The following is a 24,075-nucleotide window of genomic DNA, read 5'->3' as shown; positions in this document are numbered from 1 at the left end:
TGTGATTTAGGGTGCTGATTAACTTTTTCCTATAGTTAAAATGAGCTTTTGCCAAAGATTTTGTTTTAGATTTTGCCTTTTTTTACTTTCTTTTTTTCTTATTGATAAAGAACTCTTGGTTCTCTCTTTCTTTTATTCGGAGATCTATTGGTTCCTCTTGCCTAGGTTTTTTTTTTTTCCCTATCTGATGCATCTTCATCTCCGTATAAGGCAACTAGCAGCATTGTATGAAGCTTATTCTTTTTTTTTTTCCCCTCCAGTTTTAGGGTTCTAAGTTACTTGTTTAAATATTTCCCTTTCATGTATTATTGATTTCAAGTGGCTTTTCCCAAGGTTTTCTAGCAGGTTTTTTTCTGATGTATTCCTGTGTTTCTCTATAGTTAGGTTTCCTTTTTGGTCTGCAGCTGGAAGTGGGAATTTGGAGCTTGACTGTTTCTCCAAGAAACCAAGCCAGCTCAGTATGCCTCTTATTTGTAGTTACAGGGATTTTCTAGACCCCTTATATTTGTTCTTTAGCTCAAAGACAGAGAATAATTGAAATAATTCAAAGGACTTACTAGTTTGGTAAATTAGCTAAATACAGCTATTTCACAATAATTACAATTACTACTACAGCATAAGACCTCACGTGGGCACTCTTTGCTGTCCACCTGGGGATTGTAAGTCCTGTGGCTAATCTAGGCAGGTGTTTTTTCTTGCACAGGTAGCACTAGCCATTTGCTGTCCCTGTGGACCTCCATGGTAAAAGCATCATTGCTTACTCATTGGTTAGCATGCCAGCTCTTCTGTGCAGACTTGGTTGTTTTGTTGGTTTCACTCTCTGCCCCAGTTTTACCAGTTAATGGAAATGTAGCTGTTAGCTCAGTGAGCCAGCTGTAAACAATGGGGAGTGCTTTCCAGAATTGCTGTTCTGCTAAATTTCTAAGTGTAGACAAGGTTTAATTTGGCACATATATGTTTCTCCTAGGTAGGACTGGTCTGTGTTCTTCAACAAAAGTCTGTTCAGTGTAAAAGGACTTGTTGGTAGTCCTCCTGCACCTGAGGTAGAGGCAAAAAGCTGTGGGCTTTGAGAATTATGCCTTATAGCCTTACTGGGCCAGGTAGTGCTGTACCTTCTTCTCCCAGGAGGCAGCCTATGCCTGTTGGCCTGTCTTCAGCAACTGGTCATGCCAGTGCTGGCAGGAGTGACTCCCTTGACTTGGACACCTGAATTTGGTAAAGAACACAGCAGAAGTAGACTCCTGGGTAGTTGGTCTCTTATCTGCTGATTGACAGGTCTCATACCTGCTGCTTTAACTCGGAGAGAAAATTAAACCCCACTTTGTGGAAGGGATGAGGGTGGATGCACTGAGAGAGAAGTCTGTGGGTTTCTGCTTGAACTTTCTCAAGATTCTGTAGTGTTCTCCCTAGCATTGGCTATATCTCCTACCTCAGTATCCTTTTTTATTTAATTAGCATTTTCCTTCTCTTCCAGATCTCTAAGAGATACTCGATAGGATTAAGTTTAAGGATTTTTTGTTACTCCCCCTGTTCTCTATTTAAATGCCATTTTTGTGCAGAACTTTTTCTTTGTTTCAAAGTGGCTGAAAGTTTAGTTAGTTCATTAAAAAAACAATATATTCTGAAGGCTTTAATAGGAACTGGCTATAATTAAAACATTTAATGCAGAGCTGTCACACTTTCTACTTTCCCACCTGTCCATTTACTTACTAATGCGAATAAAACAATTTTGGGCTGTAGACAGATGTAACAAATGCCTTTGAAATGTTTCAGAAGGCAAGTGTCAGATGCACGTGCCCCATTCAAACTCTAGAAATGACCACTGTGTGTGACCAAAGTGACCCAGGAGGAAGCCAGTGTTGTTTTCTGCTGTTGCATTTTGCAGCATTCCATGTTACATTTGTATGCTGTAAGATTGACAAGAGGCTGATTGGTCCTCCAGGCATCCCACAATGCAGCACTCTTTCCTCTTCCCCTCATCCCACTCCCACTGTCTCCAGCAATAGGAAATTATCAATGAACAGTCCTGGCACCCTGGCTATTGGGAACTGGGAACACAGTGAGGTGCTCTCAGCACCTGAGGTAATGGTAGCGCTCATTTACTGTCTGCTCTGCTCCCCACCCCGGCCACATCTACACGAGCAGCAGACTACATGGTTGTTAATGCACACTCATGTAGTACTTGCATAGCCAAGTACTAAAATGACTGTGCAGTAGCTCATGTTACTCACAGTAGCTTCCTTGCATGTTTTTTTTTCTGATGCTACTGTGCAGTAGCATCTTGTGTAGACATGGCCCTTGAGTTGGGGCTGGAAGGAGGAGTGGAGCCACAGGGCTGAGCAGCCTCCTATCATGTATGGTCCATAACTGAAAAGCACCACTAGTGCAGGCATATTGAAGTGCTCTGGCAGGGCCTGTCTGTGGCTGAAATGATCCATTTTATATACATTTCAAACCCCATTACACTTTGAAATATTTCAGAAGGTACGTCTGTCCTCTCCATTGTTTGTCTGGCCTGGTTTAATCCTTTTGCTGTTTATTTTTCCTAATTTCATTAACCTCTAGGTTCCTGAGAGATGCTAAAGAACTTGGGAGAGTTGTTTTAATTTTTAGCAATTATTCTGTTATTTTACTAGGAAATAAATGGCATTTACTGCAAAATATATATACCCCTTTGTGTATTAACACCTTTTGTGGGTTATACGTATATCAGAAGTGTCAGATGTGCAGCTGAATTCAGTGTAGTGGCTGGAGTTGTCTTCAAAATGCACATCCAAAAGTGTGTTTTAACAATGCCAGAAGATAATGAATTTTGCTAACAATCCTGTGGTTTTTTTGCTTGTACTTTCAAATGATAAATTTCTTACTGATGTTTGAGTTCTTTCAAACAGTTCTGTTCAACTAAATATTTATATTGGTAAAGAACATGGATCAATTTACAATTTGCTATTGATAAAGTACAAATTTTGTTTGTGTGACCTTTCCCACATCCTAGTTATAGTCTGCATTTGTGGTAATATTTTTTTTTAATTATTCACTGCGTTAAAACACATTAGTATTGAAAACTATTGTTCTCCTCCCCCTTCCCACCCTTTATCATATTAATCTTTTACTGAATGCATAGAAATGATGCATTTTCTTTTCGGCTTCTATTCCCCAATAGGAGAACTGATTGGAAAATATAAACATATCCTAATGGAACTAAACATTTTTCTCGAAATTTCATTTGTAACTTTTTTCCTACCTTTCCCCCAGTTTCTGGAGTCTATTTGGGTGTCAGTACTTGTAAACTGTGTATCTGTAGATCTTTCGACAGGTTCTGATTGCAGCGTATTTGCTTTTCCTTAGCAAGAAATGTTTAACATACTTTCTTTAAGCAAAATTCTTCACTCAATAACAAGCTTCGCTGTTGTTTCGCTGCTCTAGGAAGAGGAAGTTTCTCCGCAGTTGTTTACTTTCCATGAAGCTGTGTCACAAATGGTAGAAATGGAAGAGCAAGTAGTAGAAGATCACAGGGCTGTTTTCCAGGTAAAATGGAATGTTGCAATGCATTTGTACTGATCAGATGGTTCATGTGGTCCAAACAGAAATGCATACTCTTGGGACATAAGTACTGTTATTGTCTTAGTGCACTTAAACTTTCAGATTTCAGAATAACCATCCTAGTACCAAAGCCATTGTGGCAAGCTGCTGAGGACAGAAGTCATGCATAAAGTTCGTCAGCTCAGCTATGAACTTCTTTGACTCAGTGGGTGAAGAAGCTTATTGCTATATATTATCTACAAAACTCAGTTTTTTTTCTATATTCACAGAACAGTTACTACATTTTTTTTCTTTATTTTTTTTAGTACTGAGGAAACTTTGGTTCTGGCCATACTTTTATGTTGTGTTTGGGGTTGGAAGGAGCTTACACAATTTTGAGCTTGAAATTTGACTGCTCAAGACTGTATACATCTAAAGACCAAAGCTTCTGGTAAACCATGTCCCCACCAGCACGTTTTTTAAGCGTAGCTGCAGCAGTTTTTCATAGGGAGAGGAGCAGACTTAGAGAGATGGTTTTAAACTATAAGCAGTTAATGTTGCAGATAGTTTAATCAGTTGGATCTGTTTTCAGTTGCATGTCACAAGGTACTGCCTTTTCTAGGAATCCCTTATCACCAGGGGGTCCTGGTTCATGTTAATTGCTGTCTTTCTGAGCTGTGATTTTTTTTTGGCAATGATCTCCACTATGAACTCTACTAGGTAAGGCCCTGCTTATTGTGGAAAATTTGTGCCAAGGTAAGGTTGTATCAGTGTTATCGTTAATTACATAAATTGAATTTTCTACACTTTTTTCCTGTTTTTTTCTGCTATGGCAGATCTTTTCCTGACAAGAATGAAGGCTTTTTACTTGTTGTGATCCCTTTTTATTTTTCTGTTGTATATTGTGTGTATATGGCAGTGGTTCTCTACATTTTTAGATTCAAGGCACTCCTCAGTAGTCTCAAGGCACCCTTTGGAAAGTGTCAGTTCTAAGTTTTCACTCATTTTTTGACGTCAAAAAACTGAGTAGCTCCTCTGTTGCAGAGAACTCAGAAAGACCACAGCAGGACAGAATCTCTGGATTTATCTTGTGAATCTGTGTTTGCACACCTAACAGTGCTAACACTGTGTGGCACCCTGGTGCACCTTGAAAGGATTTCAAAGCATCCTGGTTGAGAACTACTGGTTCATAGTCTTGTGCATATATGCTGTAACAAGTTACCTCTGATTTTTTTTTCCCCAAAGTATAAACTTGCATTAAAAAGCTTTGTATACTCTATTTTTTTACAAAGAAAATTACGAAGTGTATGTTTAAATGGTGGCCAGTCTACTAAACTTGCTGGGGAAAACAGTATTTTAAAATTCTTTTTTTAAGATATTCTTTTATGGATTTATCTGATTAGAATATTCCTTATGGCTATTGAAACATGAAGTACAATACAACCTTGTTACAACAAGCCCCATTTATAAAAACACTCCCTGCTTTTAACGGTCTCAGTAGCAAGAACCATTTTTTGTTATGATACAACAAATTGACTAATCTTATCATAGCAATCACCCTTTTTGAACAAACTTTTCTCTGTTTCCCATGGGTGTTTGTTGTAATTAAGTTGTACTGTGTTTATAAATATGTAATTTAACGTGTACAGAAAGTAAGATTTTAATAGCAGATTCTAAAGCAGATGGGGACCTTCATTTTGTCCTGCCCATACAAATTAAATAGGTGCCAACTGTCTGATAAAAATGTTTTTGTCAGTCACAACAGATAACTTTATCTGGAGCCTTAACTACGGGCTTTTGAGTAAAATTTCAAAGATCTCTATGCTGTATTTTCAAATGCAAGAAAACCATTTGGGAGACTAAGTGCATTGGCTTTCAGTGGAAACTAGGCTTGCAAGGGCCAAAGTTGCTTTGGAAAACGGGCTGTAAGACCCCAACTCACTTTTTTTGTTTTTCTGAAAGTTTTATTATTTGTCTGTCTCCTCCTCCCAAACCAGAATCTTAAGAAAATAGATAGGCTGGCAGTGTGCCTTCATTGTTAAGATGGGCTACTGGTGACATAATAAGAGGATAGGGAAAGATGTAATTCTGATTTGCAGGCCAAACACACAGATCACTCCATTAGTAGCTTTAACTAAGAAGCTAAGATGTTTCCAACTGGAGTACCTGTTCTGAAAACGGCTGCAGCAGGATCTCCCAGGAAAACAGGCAGCTTCCAGTTGGTCAGCAAATCTCTCTTCCCCCCATCCTCTTCCCCTTTTCCAACCTGACATAAGGTCCCTTTTCAACACTTGAGAATAGAGACTGCTATTCTTGCTGCATTGTTGACAAATGACAGCCACTGGAATTAAGGAATCAATGATTAAAATTTATAAGAACCTGTAGTTTTGCCATACGGGAGCAGGAATTAATACTTGGATGTTTTACAATGTAGATTAATAAATGTTTGTCTAAGAAAAGCTGTAGGAAAAGCAGGAATGACTGTAAATTCACATCTGCTGTTTGGTGATATATTGAGTCATTTTTGCCTCTCTCGTGTTCATAGGAATCTATAAGATGGTTAGAAGATGAAAAAGCCCTTCTAGAGATGACTGAAGAAGTAGACTATGATGTGGATTCCTATGCTACACAACTTGAAGCAATTCTAGAACAAAAAATTGACATTCTGACTGAACTCCGAGGTAGACTGGTTTTGGTCATTTGTGTGTGTTACTGGTGATTTGTTTTTATGCATCAAATGAATATCTTTAATAATGAGCAGCAGCTTTAACACTGTCTTGTCTCTCTTCATCCATCTTGTAGCCCAGATTCCATGTGGAAAACAGTACCACTCCATTTCCTAAGAGCAAATGTGCACATACATTCAGTCTATATCAGTATAAGGGGAAAAAACCTCCCCTTTGCCTCCTTTGTTCTGAAAGGTATAATTTTTCATAAGTGACAGCTGCTTATGCCTCTGTGAAACAGGTAGTGTCTAAGGTGCCACCATGCCCTGCATGTCATCCTGATGATCAGGCTAATGCAGCTTACTACCTCTTTCTCCTTTGTTCTGGAAGGATGGAGCTATTATGCTTGGTCCTCTAGCTTCTCTTCTCTTACAGCTTCTGCAAAAGAACAAAGTTACTAGGGTTGGAGTGGTGTAGTTGTTATGGTCCTGGGAACGGTCAAGAAGTAAAGGGTTATTTTGGTAATATTTTTTTTCTTGGACCAACTGTATTGCAGGGAGAGGTGTCAGATAAGCTTGCAGGTGCAGAGATTTGAGGGGGGAAAAACAGGTACAGCCAGATGCTACCCTGGAAACTAAACACCCACTATGCTTGAGAATGAACTCACGGAAGACTGATAAAAGACAGAAGCACCCGATCATCAGCTGGAGACCACTTTACAGAATGGCCACTCCATTTTTGATCTCATAGTCCTTGTACTCAAGGAAACCTCCAAAACACCCCCCAGAAGGCCTGGGGGCAAAAATCTATAACTGGATGGACAATAAAAGCTAGAGACAGTGATTTTTATGGCTCATTACAGTTTACCTGGTGCCTACCCTGTACTCTGCAAGTTTACAGCCCTCTTCTATTTAAGTGGCTGTTTCAGTTGCATAAGGGGTTTAAGCAGAAGTTGGTTTATGTAATATTTAGCTTAGGCAGGTCCTACTTCTTTCCTTAAAACTTGTCTGGCATCTTTCTCAGTTTTGCAGTTGGTCCACTAAAAGATATAACAAACAAAACATTTGCATCTTGCAAAATAACAAAGGCAGGAGACAAGCACATTCACAGCGGAACTGAAGAAAAACAGAAAGTAGATGAGCAAGGAATAAGTAGTTAACTCTTGCCCCCTGTATCATTTCCTGGCTCCGTAACAGGAGCTGGGGAGAGAGCTTCCTGTTTGGCTGTCTGCCTGCTGGAACTTGGAACTAGATCCAGCTCCAAACAGCATGGTTCATGGTTACCACCACAGTTGTGGCTACCAGCATGTCCTCTTCTTTAACAGTCTGCATATTGTGCGCGTCTGTCAGGTGCTGTTCTTCAGTCAAGTAGGATTAAAGACTATTGCCAGAATTGGCTTTTCCTTGCTATTTCACTGAGATTAATTGCTGTGGGTGATCTCACACCTCTGAATTGTTGATTCTGGTTATCTTTGGACTCGGACAGATATCACTACTTCAGTAACAGTTGGCGGGTGGGGATTCTTTGCAACCATGACATTAGAAAGCGAAGGTTCAAATCCTGTACAGTCTGCATGTTCCACAAACTATACCCACAAGTTAGATGTAGCCTGGGAACCATGTCGGCATGCTCCAAAACTGTATGCTGGTTTAGGCGTGCCTCAGGAAAAAAAGCTGATGTACTTTCTGTGCTTATTCAAAAAAAGGATTGCTTGGAAGAAGACATGTAGCTGTGGTAAAATGCTACTTAGCTATTTCCTGTTCTTCGAAAATAGTTACAGGCTGCCTTTGAAATAAGGTACTGCAAGTGGAGCTATGCAGGAATACACTCTTATCTCCATTCATAGATCTTGATATACTTGTGTATTCTTTGTTGGTTGGGGAAAAGGGCTTATAGTCAAGAGGCTTGACATTGCCCATTTAATTTTTGGAGTCTTTCTTCCTCCTGCTTGGAGGGTATTAGAATATTCAGTCAACTCTTCTTGGTAATGTATTGCTGCTTGATTTTTTGGAACTGGTCTCTCCTTATTGGCCCCAACTTCATCCTTTTACCTCCTTTCTTTTGGGTAGATGGAGCTGCGTAACTGTCTGTGGAGTTTGTTGGAGGGCAGAAGAAACTAAGACCATAGCAAACAGAATTGTCCTTGGGCAGCTTTCTGTTTCTTCCCTAGCCCTTTTCTTTCTCTGTGCTCTTTAATTGTCTTCAAATTTACAATGAAATAAGTAATTGTAAAGGAATTTTCACTGTACTGTGCAGCTCTAGTGACAAAAATCAGTCTCTGCATTTTGGAAAGGGGCTCTCAGAGACATTCCTTGTATTTGGAAGTAGTTACTCCAGGAGGAAGAACGCTGTCAAATCCCAGTATTAGATGTTTTTACAAATGCTTTTGGAAGCTGTATTAATATATACAAACATATCACAGGCTTCATGCTATACAGAGGCCATGTGGAGGAAGCGAATGCAAGGAGGTGCGTGCACGTGTTAGGTGATGGTTAAGTGGGAAGCAAACACTCCACTGAGACTGCTACTTTGCTGCTTCCAAGTTTCTTATACCTACAAATAGGATTGAAGTCTAAGAAGGGAATGAGTTGCTAAGCCATTTGGAGAACATTTCACTTGTATCTTCTGTGCGTGGCATAGTCTGTTCTCTTTCCGATTCCTTTTCTGTGTTCAGTCTCTGCTTTATGTGGTGGAGTGCAGTGACCTTGCGCTGTTTGGGCTTTGTACAGAGACTTGTGTTCTCAAGGCCTAGCTATGAGACATGCACTGAGCACAAGCATTGTTTTGTTTTTCTTTTTTTAAAGATAAAGTGAAATCTTTCCGGGCAGCTCTACAAGAGGAGGAACAGGCCAGTAAACAGATCAATCCGAAGAGACCGCGTGCCCTTTGAAATGGGCCTCTGCTGCTAAAGGCTCCCCTGAACCCTTACTGCTGTAGCATACAGTTGTAATGAAACGGTGGCTGTAAGAACTCAACTACTTGAAAGTGTAAAAACTTTTGAAATGTCTGTGGAAATGTCCTGTTTCTTCTTCACCCCGATGACATTTTCAGTTTTGTGTGAAACACTCCTATGATGTCTACAAAATGCTTCTAGACCAGACAGCACAACCATGCAGGGTTCGGATCTGTGAAGCACTTTGTTTAAAATAGTTCATTTATTCAAATTGTGAATCTTTGTTTTGGAAATCTTTGCCATTTTTTGATAATGAAGTAAAACTGTGGACTTGAAAATCTTCACAGTATTTCCTTTTAAATCTGTTCAGTTTTGTTACAAGGCCCAGCTGTGCAGTTCTCAGTTGTTTGCTTGCATGCACACCTCATCAGTGATTGTACATAACTGCTCTTCTAGAGACAGCTGTGCTTACCTCTCCCCATTCTGTGCCTTGATGAAGGCTACTTGATCCTAAACCTTCTCTTTCTGAAGCACAGCCTTAATAAACAACATTCCTTATTTGTCAATGTAAATTGCTTTTAGTGTGTGTACATTTTTAATGTGTTTCTGGTGACTAGTTCATTTCACAGGATGTGCCATATCATTGAACAGGAACTAAAAGAGCTGTTAGAGTGGACAGACAGCTGGATGTTCCATTCTCCTTATTTAAAAAAAAAAAGAAAAAGAAAAAAAATCTGGACGCTGGAATCATTTGACTCCCATACCGAGTGGTTATATAACTGTCAATTTCTTTGTAAAGAAAAAACCTATAAATTAGTTGATGTATAATAAAAAGTAACATTTAAGTATCGAGGAGAGTTGTATCTTAGGGAAATATGGATATACAGTATGTGTACTTTTGTGATAATGCTGTCAGAATAAAGGTGCAATCTGGTCCCTATGGGTAGGACGAGTATAAAAGTGCAGGGATCCAGGTAAGGGCATACATGAGTACCTTTTCACATACTGTTAGAAAATTGGCTTCTGATGCATGATAATGTCCATGTACATTAACTGTAGTTTGCAGGTAGTTTTGAGTAGTACTATTGCTTTAAAAAAAAGTAGCTAATACCTATTTTTCCCTTTGTACAGTGCCAGCAGCTGAAAAGTGGGTGGATTTGCATCATTTGAGGATTTGCACAATACCTCTACTTAGTGATATAGAAATCTCACCAGTACCTGAAATCTCACAAATGGCGCCATGTGTATCGGTTCTTTTTTAAGTAGTGACATTTGAGTTTTTTTGCAAGTCAATATCTAAAAGAAAAATTGCCCATTTCTGTAAGAACTTTGTCAGATGAAGACTTGTAGACCTCTCTAGGAGTTCTCCCTGTTTCCAGGACAGATTCCAGGAGTTCGTATCAGCCGGCTGTCCCTTAGAACTGCTTAAAACCTTTTGGAACACAAGCCCATTTGTGCAGAGGCTGAAGGGAAATAAAGGGAAGGCAATGAAAAGAGAGCTAAATGAGCCAGAGATTATCTTAGTGTTTTGATGTCTGTATCTCCCATAGGAAGGTGTAGACTATGGGAAGCTCTTGTTGCATCATGGTAAAAAGCTCCTATGTGTAAACATGAAAGCTGAAACAGCAATGTAGATTTTACACAATGTGTTTAATAAATTAAACTCTGAAACATAAATTAGAGACGAGAATTTACTTCTATGCAAGGCACATTTGCTTTGTAAACGCATCTGAATTTTACCATCTAAAAATGTATTTTTAAAAGGCATGTGGTGCTAGAATGTGTGTGCGCGTTCATGCCAATGACTGTTCTGTGCAGGCTTGTATCATATGAAACCATTCCCAAGCATTTCACTGACTTCAGTTCTGAAACGGCTGTGTTGAAGCATCTTTCATGGTGTTCATGTAAAAACGCTGTCCATCAATAAGAGACAAATTTGATAAAACCAGCTGCTCTATTGATACATTTTTTTGCGCCATTAGCCCCGTACTATCTATAAGTCAAAAGTGCTTACTGTTAGTTAGAATGATTGGACATCAAGGCTAAATGTAGCTCTACTTTAAAGGGAGCAATATATTATGTGGAAGATTTGTGCTTTAGGCTTCAAGAAAGCAAGGATGCTGGGTTGATTTAACAAATCAACTTCCAAGTTTGTCCTGTAAAATGAGTCTAATAAAACATGCCTCTGTAAAATGCTCTAAAAACCTCTGGTGCATTGTGTGCAATGCATTATCAGCTTCTAAAGCATTTTTGCACAAGTAATGATAACTGTTTACAGAGCTCAGTTTTCATGAGCACATGTACAAATAGTTTAAATGTGAAAGTGATAAATCTGTATGCCCAGACTTGAAAAGGACACCGATACGATGGATTATAAATTTACCCAGATTTTTACAGTTTCCCAATAATGGATCTATTTTTCTGTTTTCAGTGTCATCAGAATTGTTTATAAAGGTAATTCCCAACTAGGTGTTTTGTATCTACTGATGCTTGTTACAGCCCCTGACCTTTTACTGACATCACAGCTGAGTTTGTATTGGTGCAGAAGCATTATTATTATTGGTTTTTTTGGTATGAGAAAGCTCTACTTACTAAAAAGGAAGGAGCATAATTTTATGAACGTGACTTGCTGTCCAATATAGCAGACTGTTGCAGCATACACATGCCTGTGCTAGTAGATGGTGTACAAGACCATTTTCATGTATGTCAATTCGGAAGTTTTAGAAGATAAAATATACCACAGATGCAGGGATCAGTTCTATAGTGTCACTCATGCAAGCCCCAAGAATGGGTGCAGATCTTACTAAGAAGCGAAATCCTGCTGTTTCTACTGGTCTCTACAAATGGGAGCCATAAGGCTGGGCTTGGAGATGTGTACACTTGATTCTTAAAGGGAAAAACAAATATATTTTTTATGTCTTGCTGTGGCTTTGTTTTCTCTCAAATGGTCTAGGGCAGTGGTTTTCAACCGGTGGCCCATAAACCACTGGGGGTCTGCAGACTTTGTCTAAGAGTTTATGAAAGATGACTATGATCAACCAAAAGTATGTAAATACCCACACTTAGAATTCAAAGGGGTTCACACCTCCATTCAGAATTTCCAAAAGGGTTTACATCTTCATTCAACTTTTTTTTAGTGTTCTGCAAATTAAAAAAGGTTGAAAACAGCTGGTTTAGAATATGTGCCCAGGCTATAACTCTGGAAGCTGGTATGTGTAATTACAGGTTTCCCTTGCCAACTGTGGGGGTTAGGTTCCTGAAAGTTCCTGTGGTTGGCAAGACCAGCAGGGCTGGGGGAGCAAAGGCTGCAGGTGGGTGGTGAGGGGCACCAGTGGGATGGTGTGGGGGGAGTGAGAGGCATGAGCAGTGCCATGGGGGGTGGGTATTTTCCAGTTGTATCCCCCCTTCTCTGAAGTGTGGATACTCAAAACCGTGGTTGGTGAGGGAAACCTGTATAATTCTCAACCTTCCCCTTCAGTGGTTCTGTGCCATTGGTTATGGCTAGGGTATCTACCCAACTCGGGGCAGCAGCCAACCAATTTTGCAGACAGATCAGAGCTGGCTGCCCTTTTCATGGGCTTATGGTGGGCATCCCCCACCCCTGCCCCACACACACCTCTGATTGGCCACAGCACCCTGCTGCCCAGCACTGACTGGCTGAGGGCTATCAGTCCTGTGCCCCCACTCCTTGCCACTGATTGGAAAGGGGCAGGGCTGGATAACAGGCAACCTGAGCTGATGAGGGCAGCAGCCATCTTGCCTGCTCCCCTTCATGCTAGCAGCCCCTTCTTTGCCAGGCTGCGCAGCTGGAAGGACTGCTAGCTTCCACTGTGCAGCCAACACTTTATTTTTAGTAAGTCTCCCCCCATGCCCCACTCCAGATCTTGAACAGATAACCTGATTTCACCAAAATTTCAATTTAAGTAGGTCCTTAAGTTATGGCATGTTGACTTTTAACAGCCAACTACATTGTTGCAGTAATGTTTAATAAGAAAAGCTTAGACAGTAGGTCTTCACAATAATATTAATTATTCTTAAGGGAACTGAAAGCAGGTGCACACCTTTCTTTGGCAGATGCATAAACTGTGTAGACTTAACATTTGCACTTTTCCTTAACATCTTCAATATCGTCACTGGCATTTCAATCAGTACCTAGATGAGGCCATCTGCTTCTCACTGCTATTGTTCTAAACTGTCTGGCTGCAGACTCACGCAGCCATCACAGCATTCACTAGGGAAAGTAGCCAGTGTACTTTTTGCAAACAAAAAGGGCCTAAAATGATGGGGAATAAATGTCAAGGCATAAATTAGCACTGTTAGCTTGAAAATTCTCTCCTTACATAAATGACTCTCCAATTATACTGCATTGCAAGCTCTTTCAGTATAGAGCTTGCTAGAGAGAGAGAAGGGCAAATCATGCTTTCACTTGTCAACGAGACTAACCTTGATACTCCAGCATCTCTTAGATTTAAGTTGATAGTGGCTGAAGGCTGTTGTTCCATTAAATTCATGTTTTCCTTTGGCAAGATTTCTTTTATACCCATAAACTAATTCAAGACTTCCCGTTAGACTGAGGAACAGATCCTATTTCAAGATAACAACCCTTATTTCTTCCTTCTAGACAGAAAGCATGTACTTAATCTACAGCTTTGATCATTTTGTTTTCCTACTTGCAATTAACGTTGAAAATATGAGGCCATTCACCCATATTTAGTTCTGGTTATTAGCTGAGACTTTTTCCAGTATTTCTTTTCAGTCTGGCTTTCCTGTGAAGACTCAGTAGTGTTGGTGGCCCTACGAGACTTGCTGTGAATATACTTCTTTACTCTTGTCTTGCTGAAGAACTTGCCTCTGGTGGTTCACCCAGTACATGGAGAACTCACAAGAGAAAAACAACCACCACTAATAGGCTGGAATTTACCTTTATGCCTGAGAGCATGAACAACTCGAGTCTTAAGAATTGCAAAGCTAAACAGCGTGAAGGGATACTCTATACAAAAAAGGCTGTTATCAGCCTTTCACCACCCTGCAGCTACTTTTATAGAAGAGGGAGATGCAGGATTCCCTTGCCAACCATGGTTTTGAGTATCCATGCTTCAGAGAAGGGCAGGGGGGTACAGTTGGAACATACTCCCCATAGCCCTGCTCATACCTCTCACTCTCCTGGCAGTCCCCACAGCTTTGCTGGTGCCCCTCACCCACAGCCCTGCTGATTTTGCCAGCCACAGAAACTTTCAGGAATCTAACCCCCATGGTTGGCAAGGGAAACCTGTAGTCTACTTTCTGGGGCCATGGGGGACAGGATAAGCAGTAAGGGAAACTTTCCTTAGGAAGAATATTCTCACTCTAAGGTGGTTAAGCATTGAAATAAGCTTCCAAGGATGAAGATTCTATCACCTCTCTAGGTAGCCTAAGAGTAGGTTAAACACGTGCTTGTCTGCTGTGGTTTAGAAAGGAATAATCCTGCCTTCAACAGGTCAGACTAAACCAGAGGGTGGACAAAATGGTGGATCAAGCTAGGGCCCAGCTTCCATTTCCCAGCTGCCCCTGCCTGTGTTGCTGTGGCCAGGTTCCATGGAGACCTCAGCAGCAGTGGCACTGGGACAGTGTGGGGCCAGGGTTTCCATGGAGACTGGCTCCAGCAGTGCTGACAGGACACATGGCTGGTCAGGGAGGGCCTCTGGGGCTGGAATCTCGCTGTTGTGATAGCGTAGTTGAGCCAAGGCAGAGTCACAACCAGCAGCCTGCACGCCCCTAACTGGGGCAAGTGGGCAGTGGATTGCAGCTCTGTCCCAGTTCCGGACTGCATTGTCACTACTGCAAGATCCCAGCCCAAAAGCAGCTCCAGGCCCAGCTGCATGCTCTGCCAGCACTGCTGGGGCTGAGCTCCACAGAAACCCTGGATCTGAGCTGCTGTGCTCCTGCTGCTGCTGGGGCTTCCATAGAACCCAGCCATAGTGATGTGGGCAGGTACTACTGGGAAATGGAGTTTGCCATGGGCCCAATCCAGCCCACAGGGCAGACTCTACCCACCCCCTCAACTAGACTGTCTCCCAAGATCCTTTCCAACCACATTTTCCTATGATTCAATGGCCAGTTTCTGCTAAGCGTTTTTTACATAAAAGTGGTGATATCAGTTTCTTAATTTCTTAGGCACGTAGTTTTGGTAGTAACAGATAGGTCTTTTAAACTTCTGAACATGTTTTAACTAAACACTTATTTCAAACCTTTGTACTATCCATTCTACTCCCTGCTTCTAGAAGAAAATGTAATAGAAATACCATTCCTAGTATAAGCTAATCACTATGAGGAGGGTTAGGGATAGCTACCATAAAAAAGAAACCAAGTACAGAAAAAAGTAAACATATATTTTTTAAAAGTTTTAGGAATGGCGATAGCATCTTTCAGCCTCCAAATAAGTCTCCATTAGCCAAAATCAAGTCCTGAGTTGCATTATGAACATCACGTGGTATGCAAGGTAGTATGAAGTCTGGATTCAGAGCTAGTAGGCTGGATTGACGTGATGGTTGCAAATCCACACTGTGGAGTACAGTTAAGTCCCAAGTTTTAAACAGTTTGTCTTGACCGAAGTTACAAACTTTAAAATACAGAAGAGCTCCTAGCCTGTTTCAAATAGCTACAACGCAGTTTCACAATGGATTTTGTATACTGCTGGATTTTTTTCATGGGAAGAATTCATCTCAAGACAATCATTTCCATTCCTCTTGGAGAATGTAAAAGTGGTCCAGGTTCTGTCATCTATGAAAAGTGGATACCTTCTGAATTGAAGCCATGCAACAATCTGAAGATGAAGGGAAGTTCATTACAATGTGCATTAATTCGTACTTATCATTCACTTCCAAACAAGATAAAGAAAAAAAAAAAGTCTCAAATATATTGGCAGTCATTCCAAGCAATTGCAAGATTTGTGCACAGGATTCTTATCAGGTGCTCAATTTAAAGAGGCATGTCCAGTCACACATTTATACTAACTTTTCTTACCAGTTTGGCTTTCACTATCCAAATAAGTGGTTGATTTCAGACACTGTTCCAGTAGCCAGTAATTTACAATTAGATGAGTTGTAGACTAGTCACTGTTGAGAAGTACTATCTTTAATGTAGCTCTTCTCCACCTGAAAATTCTGTTCAGAAAATGTGGCTAACTAAACAATAACTAAATATACCAAACTGGATGTGAAAGACATTCTTTGATGTCTTCAAGCGTTCTAGTCCATTTCTTCTCTGCTTAGCATTTGAAATGTTAGCACTGGAGACAAGACCCACCATTTAAAACATTCTGAAGCTACATGAATTTTCTAATGGCCTCAAAAAATAACTGCTTGCAGAAAACAATGAATGGTAAATGGATATAGAATGTATTGCAAGCAACAGCTGAGTATATTATATTGGTCTACAAGACTGGATTTCTACTGCCACAAATTTGAATACTAACAACAAGAAAATAAGGATGACAGCTCCCATCGCAGAATTTTTGGTTGAATGCTTGAAAATCATGAAAGAGGGGGAAGAAAAGTATATGACACCAGTGACAGTGAAAATTAAGGTAAACAAAGAGCTGTGTGACAAGACAATTTTGAAGTCAGTTCAGATGACTACCATGTCAGAGTAAAAGTGGGTAGAGAGTGAACGTTGAACTTAATTACAAGTCTGAAAAACAGCAGTCTCTATATGAAATACTTGTTTCTTCATGGGGAGGCAAGGGAAGGGGAAAAAAATCAGAATTCTCTCTTTATTCTGATAAACCTCTATCTAGTATGATGCCACTTGCAGGCTATGGGAATAGAAAACATTTGAATCAAAACTCTTTTTTTCAACAGAAATTACATAAAGTTGGTAGAACAGTTATTTAAAGATGTGTAACTAGAGCTCCAGATGAAAACCTGAGACAACAGGAACCAAAGGAAAATGAGTTTACTAATGATGCAGCACAGTTTAACTGCTAGCAGTCCAGGAAAAGTTTGCAACTGATTTAAGTCTTCTGTACCAAAAAGTGGGGATTCTAAATGTGTCAGTGAATTAATCACTGGTTCTTAAAGCTCTCTAGGCTCTCTCATGTTAAGACTGTACTATAATTACTAAGGTGCTGCTTTCTCTAGATCATCATCTCTCTTCAAAGATGATGTGCAATGTCATAGAGTGGAAAGTGTTGGTAATCACTTCAATGTTGCTTGAGCTCAGATAACATATAAGAATCTTGACAGGAAGGGACAGAGAACAGGCTTACCTAATAAAGTCATCTATATCCATTGATCGAGCCCGTTTTTCAGAGTAGCCTGTGTTTTTTAGAACCGTCTGTATTTTCTCTGCTATTTTAAAGTTTTCTGGTATTTCCTGTCAGTGTAAGATACAATACACATTAGTTATTTCTTTAGCATTAATGGTACATAAAATAGTTTCCTTTGTAAACATTCACATTTCTAAGCATCGAGCATTTGCAGGTTTACATCTGCAAGTGAAAAACAGGTTGACATTTCTTTGTCAGGGCATATATTTGGCATAGTTACTGTTTCTCATTCTCAGTTCATGCAGCACCTAGGACTACTGAACTACAATAAAATCTATTTTCCCCTTATGCATGTGTGCATGTCTAGTCTAGCATACAGATGCAAGCACAAAACTAGATAATCGTTTCAGTTTAAAAAAGTCACATAACATACCTGCTGAGGTTTTCAGAAATCACAAACGGTTCACTGACTACTATGTTGATTCAGCATATGATTAAACAGTATCAAATATGGAAAAGTAATTTCAATGCATTTTAAAAGAATATACTTATAGTAACATAGCACTGATGCTAGTTCCTGCATGCTTTGGCATATGACACTGTAGTCCCAGCAAGACTTAATCAGCTCGATTTACTCTCAGCTAGTAGGACAAACAATTACTTCCCAATATTGTCTTAACAAAAAACCTGAGGCTGCCTGTCCCCTAAACAAGCAAAGGTCCATATAATATTTAAGTAGCACTTCATTTGGATTTAAAAACAGGTCTTAGTTCTGTTTAGGACAATGTATAAAAGGTAAAGCTCACAAAGTTTAATATAGAAAAATGAATTTGCAGAATCCATAACACAAAATCTGTCATTTTATACTATGTATTCCAGCTTCAGTTCATACACTCCATCAGCTGAGCCAAGAAAAAGATTATAATAAAGCTACTCAGATATACTGCAAGTAGATTAAAAATACTTAAAAGTTAGACTAAATTGATCCAGAAACAGGACACTTAACCACCAAAAAACCTAGAACTAAAACAGTGAATATTAGATTGGATAGTTCTCCAGTTATGAAGAACTACACCCCTAAAATTACACTCTTGTCCAAATAATTTATGGAAGATGAGATTCAGGATAAAACACAATACAGTAGCTTTTCTAGCCAATTTAGGCTGTATAGCTTCATATTTAGGAGGCCATTTGTCTTTTTATGTATAGATGTGGGGTGAGGTTAAGAATTTTTTAATTGTGCATCAATAGTAAACGGAGACTGCGATGCAGCAGCATCCAGTTTAGGAAGACCAGAGAACTGGACAGCACAGTGAAAAACAAAATGGTAAAATAAATTTACCTATACTCTGAAAAAATTGTTGTTAAGCACCAAGAAGCAGCCCATTCATAAATAGACTGTACCATAATAGAGGAAGGTTGGGGGTCAAAATTAGTCCAAGCAGTTCCTTCTCCGATGTGCTCATGATTCCAAGATAACTTGTTTACTGATCAACACATTCTCAGGTGTTTTTTAATTTTTTGTAAACAGTTTAAGATTTATTTAGATGACTCACTATAGGCATTTTAAATAATCTTGTCTAGTTAGGCATAGTAAATTACACACCCCTGTTGATCACTACTTAGGGCAGGGGCGGGCAATTATTTCAGCCGGAGGGCCACTTACTGAGTCTTGGCAAGCCATCGAGGGCCGCATGACATGGAGCCAGGGGCAGATGAATATTAACTTTCTAAATTTTTTAGGAGTCCTGTGGGATGGATAGAATGGCCTGGCGGGTCGCATCAGGCCCATGGGCCACATTTTGCCAACCCCTGACTTAGGGCATCAACAACCAAATCTCAATGTCTCTTCATTTTCTGAAATACTCATTTAAGTCTTCACTCCTTTTAATAATCCAGATATTGTTTGAAAAAAGCCAAAACAAAAACCCAGTGAGCACTTTTAGAATATCCGGTAGTATTTTTTGTGAGAAATTGTAACTTTAGATGAAAGGCTTTTTGTATCCCTCAAACACATTGAAGCTCCATTTATATACTGTCTAGTACTTAAAACACACATGGCATGCAAGTTGCATTTAAAACATTAAAAAGCAAAATAAACTCACAGTGTTATGAACAGAACAGTGAATTCGGTAATTATGATCCAGCAGCTGCTCCACGGCACTTGATCTAAAAGATGCAACAAAGGTAATATAGTGAGTCTCAACCAAAACCCACTTTAAAACACATAAAACAATTCCTCCCCACTGTCCAAAAGACAATTTTTCTTTTGTGACCCAAGTGGCTGTTGATTATTCTTCACTGTAAAGGTATAATTAGCTGTACTGACTAGACTGTGGTGGTTCTCTTATATACAGGTTACTAAGGGTGTACCGTTAAATATTTTTTGGGCTGATACTGATGGCTGATTATTAAGAATCCATAATTAGCCGATACCGATCCATTTGCCAATATGCAGCTTGGAGAGAAGCATCTGGCTGGTAAGATTGTTGGGGGAAGGCCAAGTTAAAGCTGCCATGGTGAGGGATGGAGCGGGGCTGGGGCTGCTGAGCCAGGGCAGGGAAGAGGACAGAGCTGTGAGCAGCTTGTCTGGGGGAGGGGGTGTCTCTGGCCACTGCGCACGCCCCCAGCAGAGGCATGGGGGCATGTGCCCCACAGATTTGTGCATGGGGTGCGGGTGGGCTGCTGCTGCATGCTCGGGGCTGGGGATGGGACTGTGCTCGGGGATACGTGCAGGAGCCGGCCCCCTGGACAAGCTGCTCATGGCTCCGTCCCACACCCTGCCCCATCCCATCCAGGCAGTGCCTGCCCCTGCCCCACTCCCGCCCTCACCATGGGGGCCTCAATCTGCCCCCCAACAGACTTACCAGGCAGAATGCTGCACTCCTGGTTGTATGCATGCTGCAGCTGTGCGCATGCACGCAGCATTTACTGGCAACATTACTGGCCACATCAGCCCAAAAATGCCAATTGCTGATAATGTTAAATTTCCTTTTAATCAGTGCCAATATGATATGGATCGATGCTGTGTAACCTGTACAGGTGCACCCAAAGTGTTTCCCTATACAATTCCAACTCTGCAGTATGAGAGTCCCTAAATGTCCTGATAATATAAACCTGGCTTGCTGCAGAATTAGGCTAGATACTTGCACAGGAGAAACTAATTACTGGGTAAATTATTTAACTGTGCAAAGTGCTTCAAACAGAAATAACTTACTTAAATGCTGCAGAGAGCGTCTTGTTTTTCCTTACAAAGGCTATCCTTACTAGACCATCCCATTCCTGAAACACAAAATAGACCATATTGGCCTTAAGCAATATATAGCTGCAAGAAGTGAATTCAGATAAAACACTAGACTGGCTATCACTAGCTTCACAACAACACTGAAGAAGAGGTAAACATTAAGAGTTAGTAAGAGACTAACAATAAGGACTGAGAAGCCAAAAAGTCTGTTGGTAAAAAAAAAAAACCCCAAAAACTTGCAAGCAAATATCCATGTGCTGACAGAGCAATCATCCAGATCCCAGAATGTTCAGAGGAGAAGGCAATCTTCTGGCTGAAAAACATTTGGTTAAATGTGGGCATGGCTATAATAGCAAGTTTTGGATAGGAAAACAACATCCTGAGAACCAACTGCAATATTCCCCTGGAAATCTGTCTTCTGATCTTTAAGTGATGGTGCACAGTTTTAAAGGTTCCAAGAGATTCTTCTTTGCTCCCAAACATATGGCTTCAGTAACCAAAATCCCTTTTGTGCATGTTGAGGTCAGCTGAAAACAGCTAGGGAAGGAGACAGGTATTTTCCCCTGACCGCTTTCTGCTGGCCAGAAAATTGTCAGTCTTGAAAAAAAAAGGTTTTAAACAGAGTTTAATTGGAAGCCTCACTAAGCAGTTCAATGATGGAAAGAGACAGAGAAGCCAGATCAAGAAGAAAAGGGACAGAGATTTGACATCAGTGAATACTTATTTGTATGACAAAAATTTACCGGAAACAAGTGTATACAACATTCTGAAGATAGGTTAAATAACAAAACTGACCTGAAAGTTGATAGGGGGTGGAGGGTTCTTTGGCTCTATCCTGACAACACTGGATTCAACTTTGGGTGGAGGCCTGAAATTGTTCTTTCCAACCTGTGAAACCATGAAAAATGTGAAAGTAAGTCACAAACAGTAGCAAGTAAACGCCTACGTGATTTAAAATGCAAGCAACAAAACCCTCTCCAATCTTTAACCTGAACATCTAAGAATCTATAGTGAAATTATAAAAGGGCTTACTTTCATTAGATGATCCACACGGGCTAACAGTTGTGTGTTAATAGAGAGTCTGCAGTATAGTTTACTCCCTGGTTTTGCCACCAAACGGAGAGCAAATTCTCTTTGAAACATAAGTATTGCACACCTGAGAAATAAAGAAATGAAGACGCGATGCAAGTATTTGAATCAAAACCCTTACTGCTTTTTAAATAAGCCCCTATTTTGAACCTCTGAAAGCCAGAAGTTTCCTTTGAAGCAAATTAAGTAATCAACTAGAATCACTGATTTAAAGTAATTATTTACATATTATTGTGTTCATTATTTTACCAGGTACAAATTCTGCCAATGCATGACAAATTTATTGGCTGCTAAAACGCTGACTAGTAGCTAATACTGCTAATTAGCATGACATCGTGGAGTAGGAATCTGCAAAACTGGCAAACTAAAATAAAAACAAAAGTAATTTGTTTTTGTTACTCATAGAATTTTATTGTAAAATTAGGAAAACATAGTTCCATTAGCCCTATAAATCCAACCTTCCTAGTATCACAATGATCAGTAGCATAAAAACATCAATACTCGAGTGTACTGTATGTCTATTACCTGCCAGCAAATTAAACCACCTGCAGAAGCATGGATGCTGTACAACCGTTTTAAAAATATATGAAATTACTTTGGTTTACCTTGCAACTGCCCCCCTCTTCCCCTTTCTACCACATCAGACATACTTCTCTGTAAGACCCTGCGCTTAATACAAGAGATACCCAACTTATCCCAGAGATGGTCAACCTGCAGCAGAGACATCAATTCTTTATTTACTTCAACTCAAGTTATACTTGCTATGCCAATGCTGAATTTCTCTCCTAGATACTGAAACTGGACAAACTTTCAGGTCCTGGAAACTGCCACCATGAATGCTATGCAGGAGAGTGTTTCTAGCTACTGGGTCCAAAGGGCTGGGTTATTTTTTTTTTTTTTTAAATTATCCCGAATTGGATTTTCATCTGTATAACCGGCATTTATTTTCCATTAAACAACCCAATGCTCATTTCTTCTACATACCTAAAGAAAGGTCTATGCAGCAACAGCTTGAAAACGAAAGGTGAAGAAATCTAAAGGAAAAGCACTATTGTTAGTACATCACCTTATTAAATATCATCAAAAGTTAGTTTCAACTGTAATTCCACTGCAACTGTTTTGCTGTACCTGATATGGCAAGTTGGCTACACATGCATCAAAGAATGGTAAATCGCTTTTGAGAACATCTCCAGCTTTTATTTCAAGTTTGTTTGCCAGACATCTACAGATGGGGGAGGAAAAGCAAAAGTATCATCTTAACACACACATCTACAGATCTGAGGCAATTAAAATGCTGTGAAGCTTTTTTTTTTTTTTTTTTTTTTTAAATATACTATTAAAACTTACGTGCCCTGGACTCTTTTATGAAGTTCACCCACGAGTCGTGTGTCAAGTTCACAAGCAATGACCTGAAAGCAAAGTGTATATTTGCAGTTTTAATGAATAAAATTACATGAAGAGACTTATTACAGATATAGGGAACATTTTTTCCGCCAGAGATAGTAATACAGTCAACTTCTGCTTAACACTCTTAACTGGGTCCCAAAAAACTAAGCGTTAAGTGGAACAGCGTTAAGCAAAACCAATTTTCCCATAGGAATTAATGTAAATAAATATAATTCGTTAGTGTGGCTCCCTACTAGTAATAGTCTACAGACCTCATTCTGGCGTTCACCTGCTTCAGTTCACTTCAGGATATTCAATTTAAGTTCCAGCATTAAGCTTTTGTGCTGTTTTTTCTCAGTACTTGGTTAGAGTCGGTAGCACATTTCTGACTCATGACAATTTATTTTAAAGGTCAAAATTAATTGCTAAACACAGAGCACAAAAGTTTTTGACAAACCAAGATGGTGACACAAGCAAACTGGTGTTAAATTGCACAATGAAGCTGCACACTGCCAATGCGCTGTGAAGCTAGTGTATACTCCCCGGCGCTAGCTAAACAATGCCCGTGAACATTATAACAAAACTCACTGAACGCTAAGTGGAATCGAGTATCAATGTAAAACAAGCAGTATAGTGAAATAGTGCTAAGAGAAACAGCATTATGTGGGGGTTGCCTGTACTTAGAGATGAAGCTCAGCACCCATTTCTTACCACAAGAATTAAAATGCATTAAAAGGACAAAATGGCCACATCATTTAAAAAACTACATATGAGGAGAGCTATTCTTTACATAAATGGTGCGAGAAGCTTCTTGTGACATGACAAATGCTCAGAAAAGGAAAAAATTACTGCATTTTGTAGAAGTAATTAGCTTACTTGACTAGAAAAACAGACAAAGACCAGATGTACTGATACTGCTCTGAGATAAGGAATCCGCATTCCTGCATGCCTTGGGTTATCTTGATATATTGCCCTATGCATAGATAGTTTGTTTAAGTAAAACTTTCTAAGTTTCTGTGTAATTTACTAT

The 24,075-nt window shown here is 39.8% G+C and overlaps 2 protein-coding genes across 7 annotated transcripts in view; one reads left to right on the top strand and one right to left on the bottom strand.

The window, feature by feature from the left end:
- The window catches only part of KIF2A (kinesin family member 2A), an 86,856-nt gene extending 77,042 nt beyond the window's left edge, over nt 1-9,814 (top strand). For all 4 annotated transcript variants that reach the window (XM_019517812.1, XM_019517811.1, XM_019517814.1 and 1 more), the window contains 3 exons: nt 3,427-3,528; nt 6,068-6,203; nt 8,993-9,814. In XM_019517812.1, the coding sequence (XP_019373357.1) occupies nt 3,427-3,528; nt 6,068-6,203; nt 8,993-9,078 (324 nt within the window). In that variant the 3' untranslated portion in view covers nt 9,079-9,814. The remainder of the gene's footprint in view (nt 1-3,426; nt 3,529-6,067; nt 6,204-8,992) is intronic.
- Nucleotides 9,815-15,430: 5,616 nt separating this feature from the next.
- The window catches only part of DIMT1 (DIM1 dimethyladenosine transferase 1 homolog), a 20,748-nt gene continuing 12,103 nt past the window's right edge, over nt 15,431-24,075 (bottom strand). For all 3 annotated transcript variants that reach the window (XM_019517809.1, XM_019517810.1, XM_019517808.1), the window contains exons 4-12: nt 23,007-23,068; nt 22,788-22,881; nt 22,644-22,693; nt 21,603-21,726; nt 21,366-21,458; nt 20,544-20,608; nt 19,432-19,495; nt 17,327-17,433; nt 15,431-15,883 (exon numbers count right to left, since the gene is read on the bottom strand). In XM_019517809.1, coding sequence (XP_019373354.1) covers nt 15,841-15,883; nt 17,327-17,433; nt 19,432-19,495; nt 20,544-20,608; nt 21,366-21,458; nt 21,603-21,726; nt 22,644-22,693; nt 22,788-22,881; nt 23,007-23,068 — 702 coding nt within the window. In that variant the 3' untranslated portion in view covers nt 15,431-15,840. The remainder of the gene's footprint in view (nt 15,884-17,326; nt 17,434-19,431; nt 19,496-20,543; nt 20,609-21,365; nt 21,459-21,602; nt 21,727-22,643; nt 22,694-22,787; nt 22,882-23,006; nt 23,069-24,075) is intronic.

The sequence above is a fragment of the Gavialis gangeticus genome, unplaced genomic scaffold, assembly GCF_001723915.1.
Source record: "Gavialis gangeticus isolate Ggan-Ray unplaced genomic scaffold, GavGan_comp1, whole genome shotgun sequence".
NCBI lineage: Eukaryota > Metazoa > Chordata > Crocodylia > Gavialidae > Gavialis > Gavialis gangeticus.
The sequence above is the reverse complement of the archived record's forward strand: the minus strand, read 5'-3'. Positions and strand labels throughout refer to the sequence as shown.